General features: G+C 45.8%; 1 protein-coding gene across 2 annotated transcripts in view; it reads right to left on the minus strand.

Moving 5' to 3' along the window:
• Positions 1 to 7,753: 7,753 nt before the first annotated feature.
• The window catches only part of LOC139236732 (lysine-specific demethylase 3A-like), a 112,174-nt gene continuing 104,433 nt past the window's right edge, over positions 7,754 to 15,494 (minus strand). For both annotated transcript variants that reach the window (XM_070866850.1, XM_070866852.1), the window contains 3 exons: positions 14,275 to 14,451; positions 12,722 to 12,856; positions 7,754 to 10,255 (listed from right to left, as the gene is read on the minus strand). In XM_070866850.1, coding sequence (XP_070722951.1) covers positions 10,175 to 10,255; positions 12,722 to 12,856; positions 14,275 to 14,451 — 393 coding nt within the window. In that variant the 3' untranslated portion in view covers positions 7,754 to 10,174. The remainder of the gene's footprint in view (positions 10,256 to 12,721; positions 12,857 to 14,274; positions 14,452 to 15,494) is intronic.

Genomic DNA, 15,494 nt, shown 5'->3' on the forward strand with positions numbered 1-15,494 from the left:
TTGAGTAAGGACTTTACAAGATCATCCCTTAATCTTCTAAAATCAAGCAAATACCAGCTTAATTTATGCAACCTGTCCTCATAATTTAACCCTTTTTAGCCGTGGTATCATTTTTGGGAATCTGCGCTGCAACCCTTCCAAGGCCAGTATATCCTCCCTGAGGTGCCCAGACTGAACACAGTATGTCAATTTAGGGAAATGTATAATGTGTTTTTAAAATCTAGCACCAGCTAGATGGACTGAAGTGGTCTTTTCTGGTCCTTTACATTACTATAAACATCTGCCACAAAACTAGTTCAGAACTCCTAAACATGCTACTGAAGAATTCCTCCAGTCCAGGTGTAAGATCAGGATGCGTGGGGAAAGGAAAACTCTGCAAGGAGGCAGTCACCGAATACTTTTGTCCTTTCCTCCCCTCACTCCCTGCTTCTGTACTTACTTAAAAACTGTTGCATTGCCAACATTTTCCAGTTGTTCATCGACCTGAAACGTTAACTATTTCATGAACCAGCTGTGTAGTTCCAGCATTTTCTGTTTTTAATTAACTTGCAACTAATCATGCAATTGAATAAATCAGTAACTCCCTCTGTTAGAGTTCAAACTAATTGGAATTACTTGATACCAGCCTGACAGTTTCCGATTTAATATCTGGGCCACATCAAGTGCCATATGGATCGGATACCATTTGAACAAATAAATTATCTCCGGCATATGGGCCAGCATGGTCCCCCTCTACAATTAAGGCATTATGTCTGAATTCACAACTAAGTCATATTCATTTCTTTATCAAAATCACCTCAGACAAGGGCACACATTAAACATTGGTGTAGAACAAGTCTGGTACGCAAATGTCTAGGAGAGTCTGTGATGTAAAAAAATAATTACAAGGTATTTCAGAGGTGTCAGGAGAAATTAAAAGAGGAGACATTAGGAGGGCTGAACAGAAGCTTGGTGCAAGTGGGTTTTCAGGCAAGGTATTGCAGGAAGGGGGAGGTGGAAGGGCTCAGGGAGGGAATTCCAGAACACAGGGCCAAGACGTGTGTCATGTATTCAACTATCAGTGTAACCCATGTATAAGCTGACTCAAGTTGTACACCTTGAGAACATTGACCACAAGGGGGTGAACTTGTGGGAGACATCCCTAACCTGGACTTTCAGGTATAAAAGGGGAAGCTCCACCCACCTTCATCTCTTGAGGTCTTGGCAATAAAGGTAACTGGTCACAGAGTGACCTTCTCTCAAGTATGGGTCTCGTGTGCATTTATACTGTACAGTAAGGACATATCATTGGCCATGAGAAACTGAGATTTAAACCACGCAAGCATGGCCACTAGCAGCACAGAAGAGAGGTACTGTGTTGGTGATGATTGGGACGACTTTATTGAGAGACTACAGCAAAGTTTCGTCACTAAGGAATGGTTGGGACAGGATTCGGCCGACAAACGCAGGGCTCATCTCCTGACGGTTTGTGGATCCAGGACGTACTCCCTGATGAAGGACCTCCTAGCGCCAGAGAAGCCGGCGGACAAGACTTTCAAAGAGCTCAGTAAGTTGATCGGGGAACACCTTAAATCGGCGAGCAGCATGCACATGGCGAGACACCAGTTTTACACGCACCGGCGGCGAGAAGGGCAAAGCGTTCCAGACTTCGTGGCAGATCTCCGGCGACTGGCGAGCCTATATAAGTTCCCAGATGCATGCAGAGTGGAGATGCTACAAGCTTTTTTTATTGAGGGCATCGGGCACACTGGGGTTTTCAGGAAACTGATTGAGACCAAAGACTTGACCTTGGAACCGGCGGCTCTGATAGCCCAGACATTTATCTCAGGGGAGGAAGAGACCAGAATGATGTATGACAAAAATCTTGGCTCAAATGCGGCAAACAACCAGGGAGTCAACATTGTTAACGCGGCACACAGTTCTCCAGGCAGACAAGGGCAATCGGACATGCCCCAGCATGTAGTCGAACCGAAAGGGGGAATTCAACAGAGACAATGGCTAGCTGAACGGCGATTCATGCCAAAGCAATGGACAATGCGGCCAGTAATGGGGCCATCAACACCTGTTAATGGTGCGCTTAAGGACAGTTACAGAGACGATCGACTGGTAATGGACCTTTTGTTTCCAACAATGAGGCCTCCAGCTCATGCTGGAGGTGTGGAGGCAAACACCCAGCCAGAGCTTGCAGCTATCAGCAATATACCTGCAGAAACTGCAACGTCAGCGGTCACTTGGCGCGTTTGTGCAGGAAGCCTGTAGCCAGGTTGATGTACGAGGAGGACGGGCCCGATGTAAGCCCTACGAGGCCAAATGAATACTGGGGGAAATCGCTGGAAGCTGAAGTTCAACGAGTTCATGTGGAGCACATATACAGTTCATATATCACTTTCATGGGGGCCAAGGTAGTGATTCACATAAACCCGGACGCCAGGTCAGTACACCACAAGGCCAGAGCAGTGCCGTACGTGATGCGGGTAAAGATAGAAGGCGAATTGGACCGTCTGCTGAGGGAAGGCATCATCTCGCCAGTTGAATTCAGTGACTGGGTGAGCCCGATTGTGCCGGTGCTCAAGGCGGATGGGTCGGTCAGGATATGTGACGATTACAAGGCCACCATCAATCGGGCGTCACTCCAAGACCAGTACCCACTACCGAGAGCGGAGGACCTCTTTGCGACGCTATCCAGTGGCAAACTGTTTTCAAAATTAGACCTGACCCCAGGAGTTGGCGAGTGAGTCAAAGAAGCTGACCACCATCACGACACACAAGGGGTTGTTTGAGTATAACAGATGACCGTTCGGGATTCGTTCGGCCGCCGCGATCTTTCAGCGAAATATGGAAAGCCTCCTCGTCGATTCCAACGACGGTGGTTTTTCAAGACGACATCCTCATCACGGGTTGCGATACTGAAGAACACCTCCACAACCTGGAGAAGGTGCTACGCAGACTGGACCGGGTAGGGCTGCGACTGAAAAAGGCGATGTGCGTCTTCTTAGCTCCAGAGGTAGAATTCCTGGGGAGGAGGGTAATAGCAGACGGGATCAGACCCACTGCATCCAAAACGGAAGCGATCCAGAGAGCACCCAGACCCCATAACACGACGGAGCTGCGTTCGTTCCTGGGGCTCCTGAACTATTTTGGTAACTTTCTTCCCAAATTGAGCATGTTGTTAGAGCCACTACACGTGCTCCTATGCAAAGGTCGAGATTGGGTCTGGGGGGATAGCCAGGAAAGGACTTTTGATGGAGCATAACAAGTTATATGACCCGTGTAAGAAACTTGTTCAAACGTGCGATGCGTCATCCTATGGGGTCAGGTGTGTGTTGCAGCATGTGAATGCCAATGGTCAGTTACAACCGGTAGCTTATGCCTCCAGAAGTCTGTCCCAGGCAGAAAGGGGCTACGGGATGGTAGAAAAGGAAGCGCTCGCATGTGTATATGCAGTAAAAAAAATGCACCAGTACCTGTTTGGCAGGAAATTTGAGCTGGAGACAGATCACAAACCCCTACCATCTCTTTTGGCCAACAATAAGGCCATAAATGTGAGTGCATCGGCCCGCATACAGAGGTGGGCACTTACGCTAGCCGCCTATGACTACACAATTCGGCACAGACTGGGCACTGAAAACTGCGGCGATGCACTCAGCAGGCTCCCACTAGTCACCACTGAGGGGGCAACTGAGCATGATGCTGAGATGGTCATGGCTGGTGAAGCTTTCGAAAGCGAAGGCTCACCTGTGACAGCCCATCAGATTAAAGTCTGGACAAATAAAGACATGCTACTGTCTTTAGTTAAGAAATGTGTCCTGAATGAGGACTGGGCAGCCACGTATGGGGCATGGCTTGAGGAATTTAAACTGTTTCATAGGCGCATGGATGAACTCTCGATTCAGGCCGATTGCCTACTGTGTAACCGAGTAGTCATGCCCCAGAGGGGCAGAGAGGTGTTTATCAGAGAACTTCACAATGAGCACCCGGGCATTGTCATGATGTAGGCAATTGCCAGATCACACATTTGGTGGCCAGGGATAGATGCAGACCTGGAACTTTGTGGTCACAGGTGCAACACGTGTGCTCAGCTGGGCAACGAACCCAGGGAAGCCCCCCTTAGCCCCTGGTCCTGGCCCGCCAAGCCATGGTCACGCATCAATGTAGAGTATGCAGGTCCTTTCATGGGAAAAATGTTTTTGGTTGAAGTAGACACCTACTCCAAATGGATTGAGTGTGTCATTTTAAATTCAAGCACATCCTCTGCCACGGTAGAAAGTCTACAGGCAATGTTCGCCGCCCATGGTCTACCGGGTGTCTTGGTCAGTGACAATGGCCCGTGCTTCACAAGCACTAAATTCCAGGACTTCATGACAGGCAATGGAATCAACCATGTCAAAACAGCACCGTTCAAGTCGACCTCAAACGGCCAGGCGGAACGAGCAGTGCAGATAATCAAACAGGGGATGCTCAGAATCCAAGGGGGTTCCCTACAAAGCCGCTTATCACGCCTCCTGTTGGCCAATAGATCCCGACCACACTCGCTCACAGGGGTTCCACCCGCAGAGCTGCTAATGAAAAGGACGCTCAAAACCAGGTTATCCCTTATACACCCTACTATGAAAGAAATTGTTGAGAGCAGGCGTCGGTCACAATGTGACTATCATGACAGGAATATGAGCGCGCGATGTATTGATGTCAATGACCCTGTTTTTGTCCTCAACTACGCTGCAGGGCCCAAATGGCTTGCAGACAGTGTGATTGCCAAAGAGGGAATAGAGTTTTGGTAGTTAAACTTACCAATGGACAAATCTGCCGCAAACACGTGAATCAAACTAAAAGGAGGTTCAGCAACCCCATAGAAGAAGCAGAGGAAAACACGACGTAGAGTTTACTCCACCACCGGTGACTGAATCCCGGAACCAAGTGGAGGAGAGCCTAGTCACTGTGGGCAGTCTGGACAGGTCTGAGGCACCGCAAACAGCAGGCACTCAGGCCAGCGTCCAACAACCGGAGCCCCAACTCAGGCGCTCTACAAGGGAGCGTAAACCACCAGAGAGACTCAACCTGTGATCCCAATAAGACTTTTGGGGGGGGGGGGGGGGGGGGAGATGTCATGTATTCAACTATCATTGTAACCCATGGATAAGCTGACCTAAGTTGTACACCTTGAGAACATTGACCACAAGGGGGTGAACTTGTGAGAGACACTCCTAACCTGGACTTTCAGGTATAAAAAGGGGAAGCTCCATCCACCTTCATCTCTTGAGGTCTTGGCAATAAAGGTAACTGGTCACAGAGTGACCTTCTCTCAAGTATGGGCCTCGTGTGCATTTATACTGTAGAGTAAGGACATATCAACGTGGGTGGTCAATATGGGCAAAGGGGAGAGGATGCACAAGAGTCCAGAATCAGAGAAACAATATCTCAGAAAGGAGGTTGGATTAGGCTGGTGAATGTTAAGAGATGGGCATGACGAGATATGAACACAAAAGATGAGAATTTTAAATGAGGTATTGGAAGGGGGGCAGGGGGTTGGGAAAGAACTGGAAGCCAATGTAGATCAGCAAGGACAAGAGTGATGGATGAGTGAAACATAGGGCTGAAAATTGCGTACGATGTGTGCACGCGCCTGGAGAGGCCTCTCAAGTTCCGGGTTTAGGCGGCAGTTCGCATGCGCCTAAACCCAGCACTTGCGATGTCAATTTCTTTTGACAGATCACGTGTACCTGAGAGAAGGGCATATGCGGGAGATTTGGGCTATTTGCCCCACTCCTGCCCAGTGAATATCATAAGGCCTGCTTTTACCAGTATGTTTTAAAAGATAGAAAAATATATTAAAAACCCTTTCCATTAAGATAAGTTTATTTTTGAACAGTCTTCACTAAGGAAGACACAAATAACCTCCCCAAAATACTAGGGGACCGAGGGTCTAGCAAGAAGGAGGAACTGAGGGAAATCCTTATTAGTCAAGAAATGGTGTTAGGGAAAATGATGGGATTAAAAAGAGAAAACAGGGAATTATAGACCGGTTAGCCTGACATCGGTAGTGGGGAAAATGTTGGAATCAATTATTAAAGATGTAATAGCGCATTTGGAAAGCAGTGACAGGATCGGTCCAAGTCAGCATGGAAATCATGCTCGACAAATCTTCTAGAATTTTTTGAGGATGTAACTAGTAGAGTGGATAAGGGAGAACCAGTGGATGTGGTGTATTTGGACTTTCAAGAGGCTTTTGACAAGGTCCCACATGAGATGTGTGCAAAATTAAGGCACATGATATTGGCGTGGATAGAGAACTGGTTGGCAGACAGGAAGCAAAGAGTGGGAATAAAGGGTCCTTGCAGAATGGGGTACTGCATGGTTCAGTGCTGGGACCCCAGCTATTTACAATATATATTAATGATTTAGACGAAGGAATTGAATGTAATATCTCCAAGTTTGCAGATGACACTAAGCTGGGTGGCAGTGTGAGCTGTGAGGAGGATGCTAAGAGGCTGCAGAGTGACTTGGACAGGTTAGGTGAGTGGGCAAGTGCATGGCAGATGCAGTATAATGTGGATAATTGGGAGGTTATCCATTTTGGTGGCAAAAACAGGAAGGCAGATTATCTGAATGGTGACAGATTAGTAAAAGGGGAGGTGCAACGAGACCTGGGTGTCAAAGTAGGCATACAGGTACAGTAGGCAGTAAAGAAAGCAAATGGCATGTTGGCCTTCATAGTGAGAGTATTTGAGTATAGGAGCAGGGAGGTCTTGCTGCAGTTGTACAGGGCCTTGGTGAGACCACACCTTGCGTATTGTGTGCAGTTTTGGTCTTCTAATCTGAAGGAGGACATTCTTGCTATTGACTGAGTGCAGCGAAGGTTCACCAGACTGATTCCCGGGATGGCAGGACTGACATAAGAAAGACTTGATCGACTAGGCTTATATATTCACTGGAATTTAGAAGAATGAGAGGGGATCTCATAAAGCATATAAAATTGATGGGATTGGACAGGTTAGATACAGGAAGAATGTTCCCAATGTTGGGGAAGTCCAGAACCAGGGGTCACAGTCTAAGGGATAAACCATCTAGGACGGAAATGGAGAAACTTTTTCACCCAGAGAATTGTGAACCTATGGAATTCTCTATCACAGAAAGTTGTTGAGGCCAGTTCGTTGGATATTCAAAAGGGAGTTAGATGTGGCCCTTACAGTTAAAGGGATCAGGGGTATGGAGAGAAGGCAGGAGTGGGGTACTGAAGTTGCATGATCAGCCATGATCATATTGAATGGTGGTGCAGGCTCGAAGGGCCGAATGGCCTGCTCCTGCACCTATTTTCTATGTTTCTATGTTACCAGGTACTTTCATTAAAAATAATTCCAGTTGGAGCATCAGTCTGCAATTTCTGGTCCTATATGGTGTGGGATAGGATATGGGCAGCAGGCTTTTGGAGTTGACGATGAGGTTGAGAGGCTGACCAGGAGATGGGTTTTCAGCAGATGGTTTCAGACTAAGGCTCTACAACTGAAGCAAAACTTCCAGCTCCTTTCAGATAAAGACCAACATTTCATTAGCCTTTCTGATTACTTACTTCACCCATGTACTAGCCCTTTGCTCCTCCACAGTTCCTAGTCTCTCGCCATTAATAAAATATTCTGATTTGTCTTTCTTGGAAATAAATCTGAAGTATCCAGGGAAAGGAATGTTCTAACCCAACCACTTCCTTACTAATCGGTGCTTCAAACATGGAAACCATTTGACATATCCAAAATGGGATCTAGAAACCAGCATTTTAATGGCAACATTAAAACAATACAGTACAACCGTAATTTTTTTTTTTTTTTTTTAAAGAGCATGTTGATATATTGTGTAAAAATCACATTATCATCTGGTGTACAAATCGCACTGCACACAGTCTTGAAACAATTCTACTAATTAACTTGTCGTTTCCAGACTCAGTTATGTTCTGTATTTCAACCACAAAAAATAGAAAAATATACAAAACAAACAAAAATCTACACGATACATTAAACATTCAAGTGTATGTCCTGAGTAATCAAAGTCCTTGAAGTACAATGTGTGGCATTTCCTCCAACTTCAGAAAGTTTTTATATTTAAAAAAAAGTTCAAATAGAATCCTCTTCAAATTTTACAGCCACAGTTAAATGCTCAAAGAAACAAGACTATTTTGTTACATAGGTTAAGACTGGAAAAAGTTGCTTTGAGTTCAACTTTTCCGCAACAGCTGTATTTAAAAAAAACCAGTGTGGATGAAAATGACAGTCGAGAACCACGATCTTCAACCATGGAGGACCAAACACAGCTTGGACTGGAATTTACTGTGTGGTAAATTTAGAAAACAGAACTCTCTGTACAATGCTGGTTTCTCGAACAATGCAATTTGCTTATATAGTGTAATGTGTGATGCGTTTTGGAAAACCACTCACACCAGTAGAAACTGCTCATTTCAAGAGCAGTGCAGCAAATGCCGTCTCTAGAACTCCTTCACGCAAACCAGTTCTTTCTGAATAAGCTTCGAATAGTTCGGCAATAAAAAGAAAAGTAAACTAACCAGGAGTTACTTCAAAACTCGGGAGTCCTGGGCTTTGTAAATGTGTTTATAGACACGAGAATACATCCCCACAAATTAAGCAAGGAAGATAATTTTATCCGCCTAATGGATGCAAAATATTTAATCAGCACCATGTGGAATGTGCCAACAGATAATGTTCCGAACCAAATCAGATCCAGAATTCCAAACATTCCACGGTGTCCTCTCGATCCTCAGCTACCTCTAAGGCCCCGTTGGTGCCAGATGGAAGTCGTATCATTAATTCGCTTTTCACGCAAAGGTCCTGTATTGAAAATATTATGAGAGCCTGCCTGGCCCTTCCTCCCCAGAACCACATGCACCTGGAACACTCCCTCACTCACTGCACAATTTAAGACTGAATTTAAACAATTCCAATTCTGTGCATCTTTCATTCTTGGGTGATTTCACACAGCTGCCTTTCCAATTGGTTTAGCTACATCTAATCATGAAAGGTCCCCCGCCCAAAGTACATATGAAAAGACTAAGTGATAAATACATATTTACACAAAAATGCAAGTAGAAGATATAATAAAGCAATATATATGTTTTCTGTTCAGAATCCCGTATGTGTGGATATCCGAGTACAGAAACAAAGTTCCTGTGTTGGAAATTGTGCATCACTGTTCAACCAGATAAAAGAACAGCATCCACTTGTGACTGGAGCAGCAAAGAGGATGCACCCCCTCTGATTCCGGGAAGGATTTAGTTAGTTCCAGCAGTGACAATACCAGAAAAAGTAAATTTGTTTTCCAAAAGGACACACACACACACACACACACACGATGCTGCCGACTACACCTGGTTACTGACAATGACATCCACAGTCTAAGGATAAGGGGTAAGCCATTTAGGACCAAGATGAGGAGAAACTTCTTCACCCAGAGAGTGGTGAACCTGTGGAATTCTCTACCACAGAAAGTTGTTGAGGCCAATTCACTAAATATATTCAAAAAGGAGTTAGATGAAGTCCTTACTACTAGGGGGATCAAGGGGTATGGCGAGAAAGCAGGAATGGGGTACTGAAGTTGCATGTTCAGCCATGACCTCATTGAATGGCGGTGCAGGCTAGAAGGGCCGAATGGCCTACTCCTGCACCTATTTTCTATGTTTCTATGTCCTTGACTGACTCAATGAGCTGGACTGTCCATGAGGTTATCCCCATGGTCTGGTCAACTTCTGCAGAAACCCCAGAGAAGTTTTTAAAATCCAAAGCATTTCTCAAGACAGCTTGATTTCAGTACATGATATCTCTTTGGGAGAGAAGAAAATAAATGGAGGGTCAGGTGGGGCAGAATGCAACTAATTTGGTATTGTTTAACCACATAAAAGATTTGGAGATTAAAAATGGAAATAAAATTTGCTGGCTACCAAAACGATGTAGAATTGTACAAATCATCTTTGCTCCTCCATTTTACAAAATTATAGCAGGGTAAATTACAGGTTTAGTTAATGATTTTTTCCCCTCCAGAGTCTACTAGTAAAGTTCAGCCTCTGTAATGCAAAGATCGCCTCCCTGAACAAGTTACTTTTTATGGAAGTTGCTGTCAACGTTACAGTGCAGATTTATCAGGAAAAGACAGCTTTCAGTTGCAGCTTCAGTCATCGGACCTAAGTCTTGAGAAGGCTGGATTCATGAGCTTTTAACATCCCAACAGCATCCTTCACTGCGTGATAGATAATATTCTTCACCTACACAGAGGAAAAACTCAAATTAGTCAGGTTTGGGTCAAACCCCATCATTTGTTCAGATGGATGTATTCTTAAAAATGAAGCACATTGCAGACCAAAATTGTTAATTTGTTGGAAGGAAATGTGTACATATATATGTATGTTGGGGGGGGGGGGGGCGGAGAAAGTGAAACAAAATTCCTTTGTCCGGCATCTCTTACACTTGTCTCCTAAAAAACTTGCATCTTATATAACAACTTTCATGACCTCACTTTACGGCCAATGAAGTACTCTTAAAGTGTTATAATGTCAGGAAAAGTGGCGGGCTATGTGCGCAGAGCAATGTCCCGCAACCAGCACTGAGATAAATGACTGTTGTTGGTTGAGGGATAAATATTGGCCAGAACACCAGGGAGAACTCCCCTACTCTTCTTTGAATAGTGCCGTGCAATCCTTTACATTCATCAGAGAACAAACAGGACTCGGCACCTCTGACAGTGCAGCGCTCCCTCCTCAGCACTGCACTGGTGTGCCAGCCTAGATTATGTGCTCAAATCTCTGGAGTGGGACTTGAACCCACAATCTTCCGATTCGGAGGAGAGAGTGCTACCAACCAAGCCAACTCGTGTTTTGGAACTTCATAGCATAGGCCGGTTTCTTTTTCGTTATGTAAAGCATGATTTTTATATAAATGTCCTTTCAATCTTGCTTATCAGAAATGTGACAACTGAGATTCATGCAGTCTTATTTTAGTGCCGCTGCTGCTGTCTGAGGGTCATTATAATCTGGACTTCCCCACACTCTTTCCCGCAGAATGACGCTCACTGGAGAGGGGGCGGGGCTGCGGGTGAAGTTGCACATCTGCACAAAGATGGTGCAGTGATCAGGTCTTGGTCGATGTTTATTCCTCACCCTAATGCAATTGTTAATCATCTTCTGTAGCCACATGGGGCAGTGCAATGGCTCTCATGGATTTAAATGTATTCTGCTGGTTATGCTGGTAGGTGAGATGTTGAGCATACTGTTCATTTTTTCTTCCTCGTTCCATCACACTCTATTTCTCATTCGCTATCTCTTTATCTCAGCAAAGACAGAGTGCTGCTTTAGAGCGAGGTGCTCAAGCCAAGTTTGATGAACAGCTAATGAGACCTCCCTGTTGCAATTTTCATTGTTAGTTTAACTTATTCCGCTCTCCCCTATAATGCTGAAGTCCCTTTCCCATATGCAATGTTTTGAAAGTGTATTCCAGATGTATGCTAAGCTGTGAACACATTGGGCCCAAGTTTCCACATGATTTGCGCCTGATTTTTAGGAGCAACTGGTGGAGAACGGACTATCTTAGAAATCGCAATTCTCCACATTTTTTTTTCTGCAGTTCTAGTCAGGTAGAACAGTTCTACTTTGGAACAGAATTTTTTCTTCAAAAGGGGGCGTGTCCGGCCACTGACGCCTGATTTGAAAGTTTCCACAGTGAAAATGTACTCCAAACTAAAGTAGAATGGAGCAAGTGAAGATTTTTGTAGAACTGAAAAAACCTGTTCTACACATCAAAAAATCAGGCGCAGGTTACAAATTAGGCGTCCAGAATGAGGTGGGGGGGATGGGGGGGGGGGAGGGGGGGGGGAACTCATTAAATTCTACAATAAATCCTTATTTATACTTCTACAAATATTATACAAATAAATCCAACCTGAATAAACATTTATAAGCCAAGAAAAGATTAAATAAACCATCTTACTACCTGTGTGAAAGTGCTTCAGCCAGGGAGAATTCTGCAGCTGTTCATGCCGCTGAGCGGGAGGGAGGGGGGCGGGGGGAAGAAAGCCGTTCGTGTCGCAGAGCGGGAGGGAGGGAGGGAGGGAGGGAGGGAGGGAGGGAGAGAGAGAGAGAGAGAGAGAGAGAGAGAGAGGGGGGAGCGGGTGTCGGGTCGGCGGTGGTGGGGTGGGGAGGGAGCAGGTGTCGGGTCGGGTCTGGTCGGCCGGGGGGGGGGGGGGGGAGCGGGTGTCGGGTGTCGGGGGCGGGGGGGGGAAGCAGGAGCTGGCCGTGGGAGGAGCCTTATTCACGCAGCCCCAGTGAGGCCATTCAGCCAGGGCTAGGGGCTGCGTGCTTCGGGCCCCTCCCACACAGTTCGGCGCCTGGAGCTACTGCACTTGCGTGCCGACTGTAGCGCACATGTGCAGAGGTCCCGGCACTGTTTTCAGCGCAGGGACCTGGCTCCGCCCCCCCACAGCTCGTGCTGGCTGTGCCGAGGGCCAGAGGACCTGCAAGTAGGTGGAGACTACTGAGGATTTTTTTAGGTGCGGTTTTAGGCGCGAAAAACGGGCGCCCAGCTTGGAGGGGCGCCCGTTTTTTTTCTTGTGGAAACTTGGGCCCATTGTATTTAATTTTGAATGCCATTTATTTGCATTCCAAAAACCAAATAACAGTGCGGTTTCCAGTGAGGCATCGACCGACCAGTGAAAAAAATCAGGGACTGATTTCACATACCTGTAGTTTATCTTCATGATTGGTGTGTGTGTTAGACAGGTGTCGGAATTCCTGCGTGAGTCGGAAGCAGTGCTTGACATGCTCAGTAGAAACAAAATCTTCTGCCACTTTGATACAACTGTACAAGTTGTGAACCTGTAGCAAACAACAGAATATTTATATCATTGACTGTTTTTAGAGACAGATACATATATAAAACTCCGCCACTGGAAGTGCAGCAGGGTAGGATTACAGCTGCCAGTATCGTTCCTCCTCTTCCTCCTGAAGGTCGTGGTTCACAGCGGGTACGTTTCCATGTGCAATGTTACCTTCCAGTACATCGCTCGATTTTCTTGGCTTGCTACCATCACCGGGATGGGCGATTTAACATCAAGTTCGGTGTCCTGTGACACCTTCTCCATAGGTGTATCCGCATCATGCGACTGTGGAGCTCCTAATCAGACCCTGGAGCACTGCCCTCAGAGGAAATCTGCAGGCAGCCTCCAAGATATCCACGCTGTTACACCGGAAGCTTTGGCCTGGATATCTGACTGAGATATTGACATTTAATTTGCTTTGTTACTACCATCCGAAAGAAGAGTACGTCACTCATGTTCCGAGGCTAGCTACACTGGCTCTACAACTGCCGCTTAGCACAGACAAGAGGCTTTCGTGGTCTGCCTGGCTCAGTAGTATAATGGGCTGTACCTCTTGCTAACAGAGCCAGCCGGGCAGCTACCCACTTTGTCATTTAATATTCATCAATTCTCTTTTTGTTTTTAAATTCCTTCTAAATTCATTGTTAGATTTTTTTTTAATTTTCAAAAGAAAAAAATAGAATAGGTCTAAATAGAGCCAGTCATCTATCAAACACACATATACATATGGAACATAAGAAATAGGAACAGGAGTAGGCCACAATCAGAGTGGTTAGGAAGGACCTGTTTCCCTTGGTAGAACGGGTCAACAACCAGGGGGCACAGATTTAAAGTAATTGGGGAGAAGATTTAGAGGGGATTTGAGGGAAAATGTATTTACCCAGAGGGTGGTGGGGTCTGGAACTCACTGCCTGAAAGGGTGGTAGAGGCAGAAAGCCTCACCACATTTAAAAAGTACTTGGATGTGCACTTGATGTGCCGTAACCTACAGGGCTACGGACCAAGAGCTGGAAAGTGGGATTAGGCTGGATAGCCCTTGGTCGGCCAGCGTGGACACGATGGGCTGAAATGGCCTCCTTCCATGCTGTAAATCTCTATGAATCTATGATCAGCCATGCTGCATTGGACATATATTAACCAGAGGTCACATTTTTACTAGGGAAGGCTGGGGGGGGGGGGGGGGGGTGGTGGAGAAAGAGAATTAGGAAAAGCCAGTTACCACAGGTCCCTCCTGCGCACTTCTTGGTGTCCAGATATATAGGAGCAGATCCCTGGTTGAAGCTATCAGTCAGACAATGGAGAAAAACTGGACCCACTGTCGACACAAGTTAACAGTCCATATGGTTTACAAATTGCATCAGTGAAGCAGGATATATAAATGTGATTAACTGCAGATGGAATGAATCCAGCACTAACCTGGTGTGGAGCTCCAGCTGGTATGAAAACCACATCACCGAGATACTGCACGATGGCCCAGCCCTGGACACCATGTTCCTGATAAAGCCTCTTGCGGAGAGTCCTGTCCAGGTACCAGCTTTGGTCATGAATAGGATCGTGGTCTGGAGGGTTTTCTTGATCTTGCTCTTCTGCCACCTGAAATGTTGGACAGTCATGTTTGTATCTGGGATTATTTACAACTATGCTTTTATTGATCAAATCAGCTGGTGCAAAGAATCTTGCTAACAGTTCCAATCAACAGACCGAGATCTAGTGAAGGGTATTCTGTTCACCCATTCAATATTGTATTTATTTATGCTGTTTAATCCAAGATGGCTGCCTTATCATCAATATGGCTGATTCTTAAATGCCCTCTGAAGTGGCCTAACAAACCACTCAGTGGGCAACCAGACTGGGTTGCAAGCCAGTCTTGGATCTGCTTGCCACTGAACCAAGACTGTGCTCCTTCGAGCCAGTGTGGTTGCTGATGTGCAACGGCCACCCCACATTAAAAGAATTCACATATAGGCATCTTCCACCATTTAAAATGAGTTCATCAGTCAGCGAGGGACTGCCTATGATGATGATGCCAGCCTTACTAGCGACACCCACATCCCCAAGGTTGATTTTAAGTGTACACAAGGGAGTAATCATGGGGTTACAGGGAAATCACGAGCAATGGCCAAAATTCTGGAAAACCCAACCAACGCATGTTCTTCTTAAAACGAAGACATTTAGTGAACAATCCAAACACAAGCCAGTTACAGAGCACCCAGTAACTTGGCTCTGAACGGGTGCACAGAACGACTGGGCTGGAATTCAATCAATCGTCAACTGAATCTGCAGGGGTGAAGTGTTGGTGGATGGTTGGTGAAGTTGCTGCCACAACTGCAACATAGGATCTCGAATGCCGCAAGTGTCCCGAGTGGCTTCACCACAGGAGAAAAGTGGAGTGAGAGAGTGAGCAACAGTTAAGGAGATGGATTAGAGGAGGTCACAACACCTCAACCTCTTTCTACATTCCTTGTGTATATCAGAAGGGAGAAGAAACACAAAAAGACAAGGGGAAAAACACTGATTTTCCCCCCCCCCCCCCAACTCCTGCCCCATCACATAGATTCCAAAACCAGTATTTAGCATTTTTGATTTTTTTTTTAAATGATAAAAGGCTGTAAACATAGAGTGGGGCAAGACCATAA

Source organism: Pristiophorus japonicus, chromosome 2, assembly GCF_044704955.1.
Source record: "Pristiophorus japonicus isolate sPriJap1 chromosome 2, sPriJap1.hap1, whole genome shotgun sequence".
NCBI classification, from domain to species: Eukaryota; Metazoa; Chordata; class Chondrichthyes; family Pristiophoridae; genus Pristiophorus; species Pristiophorus japonicus.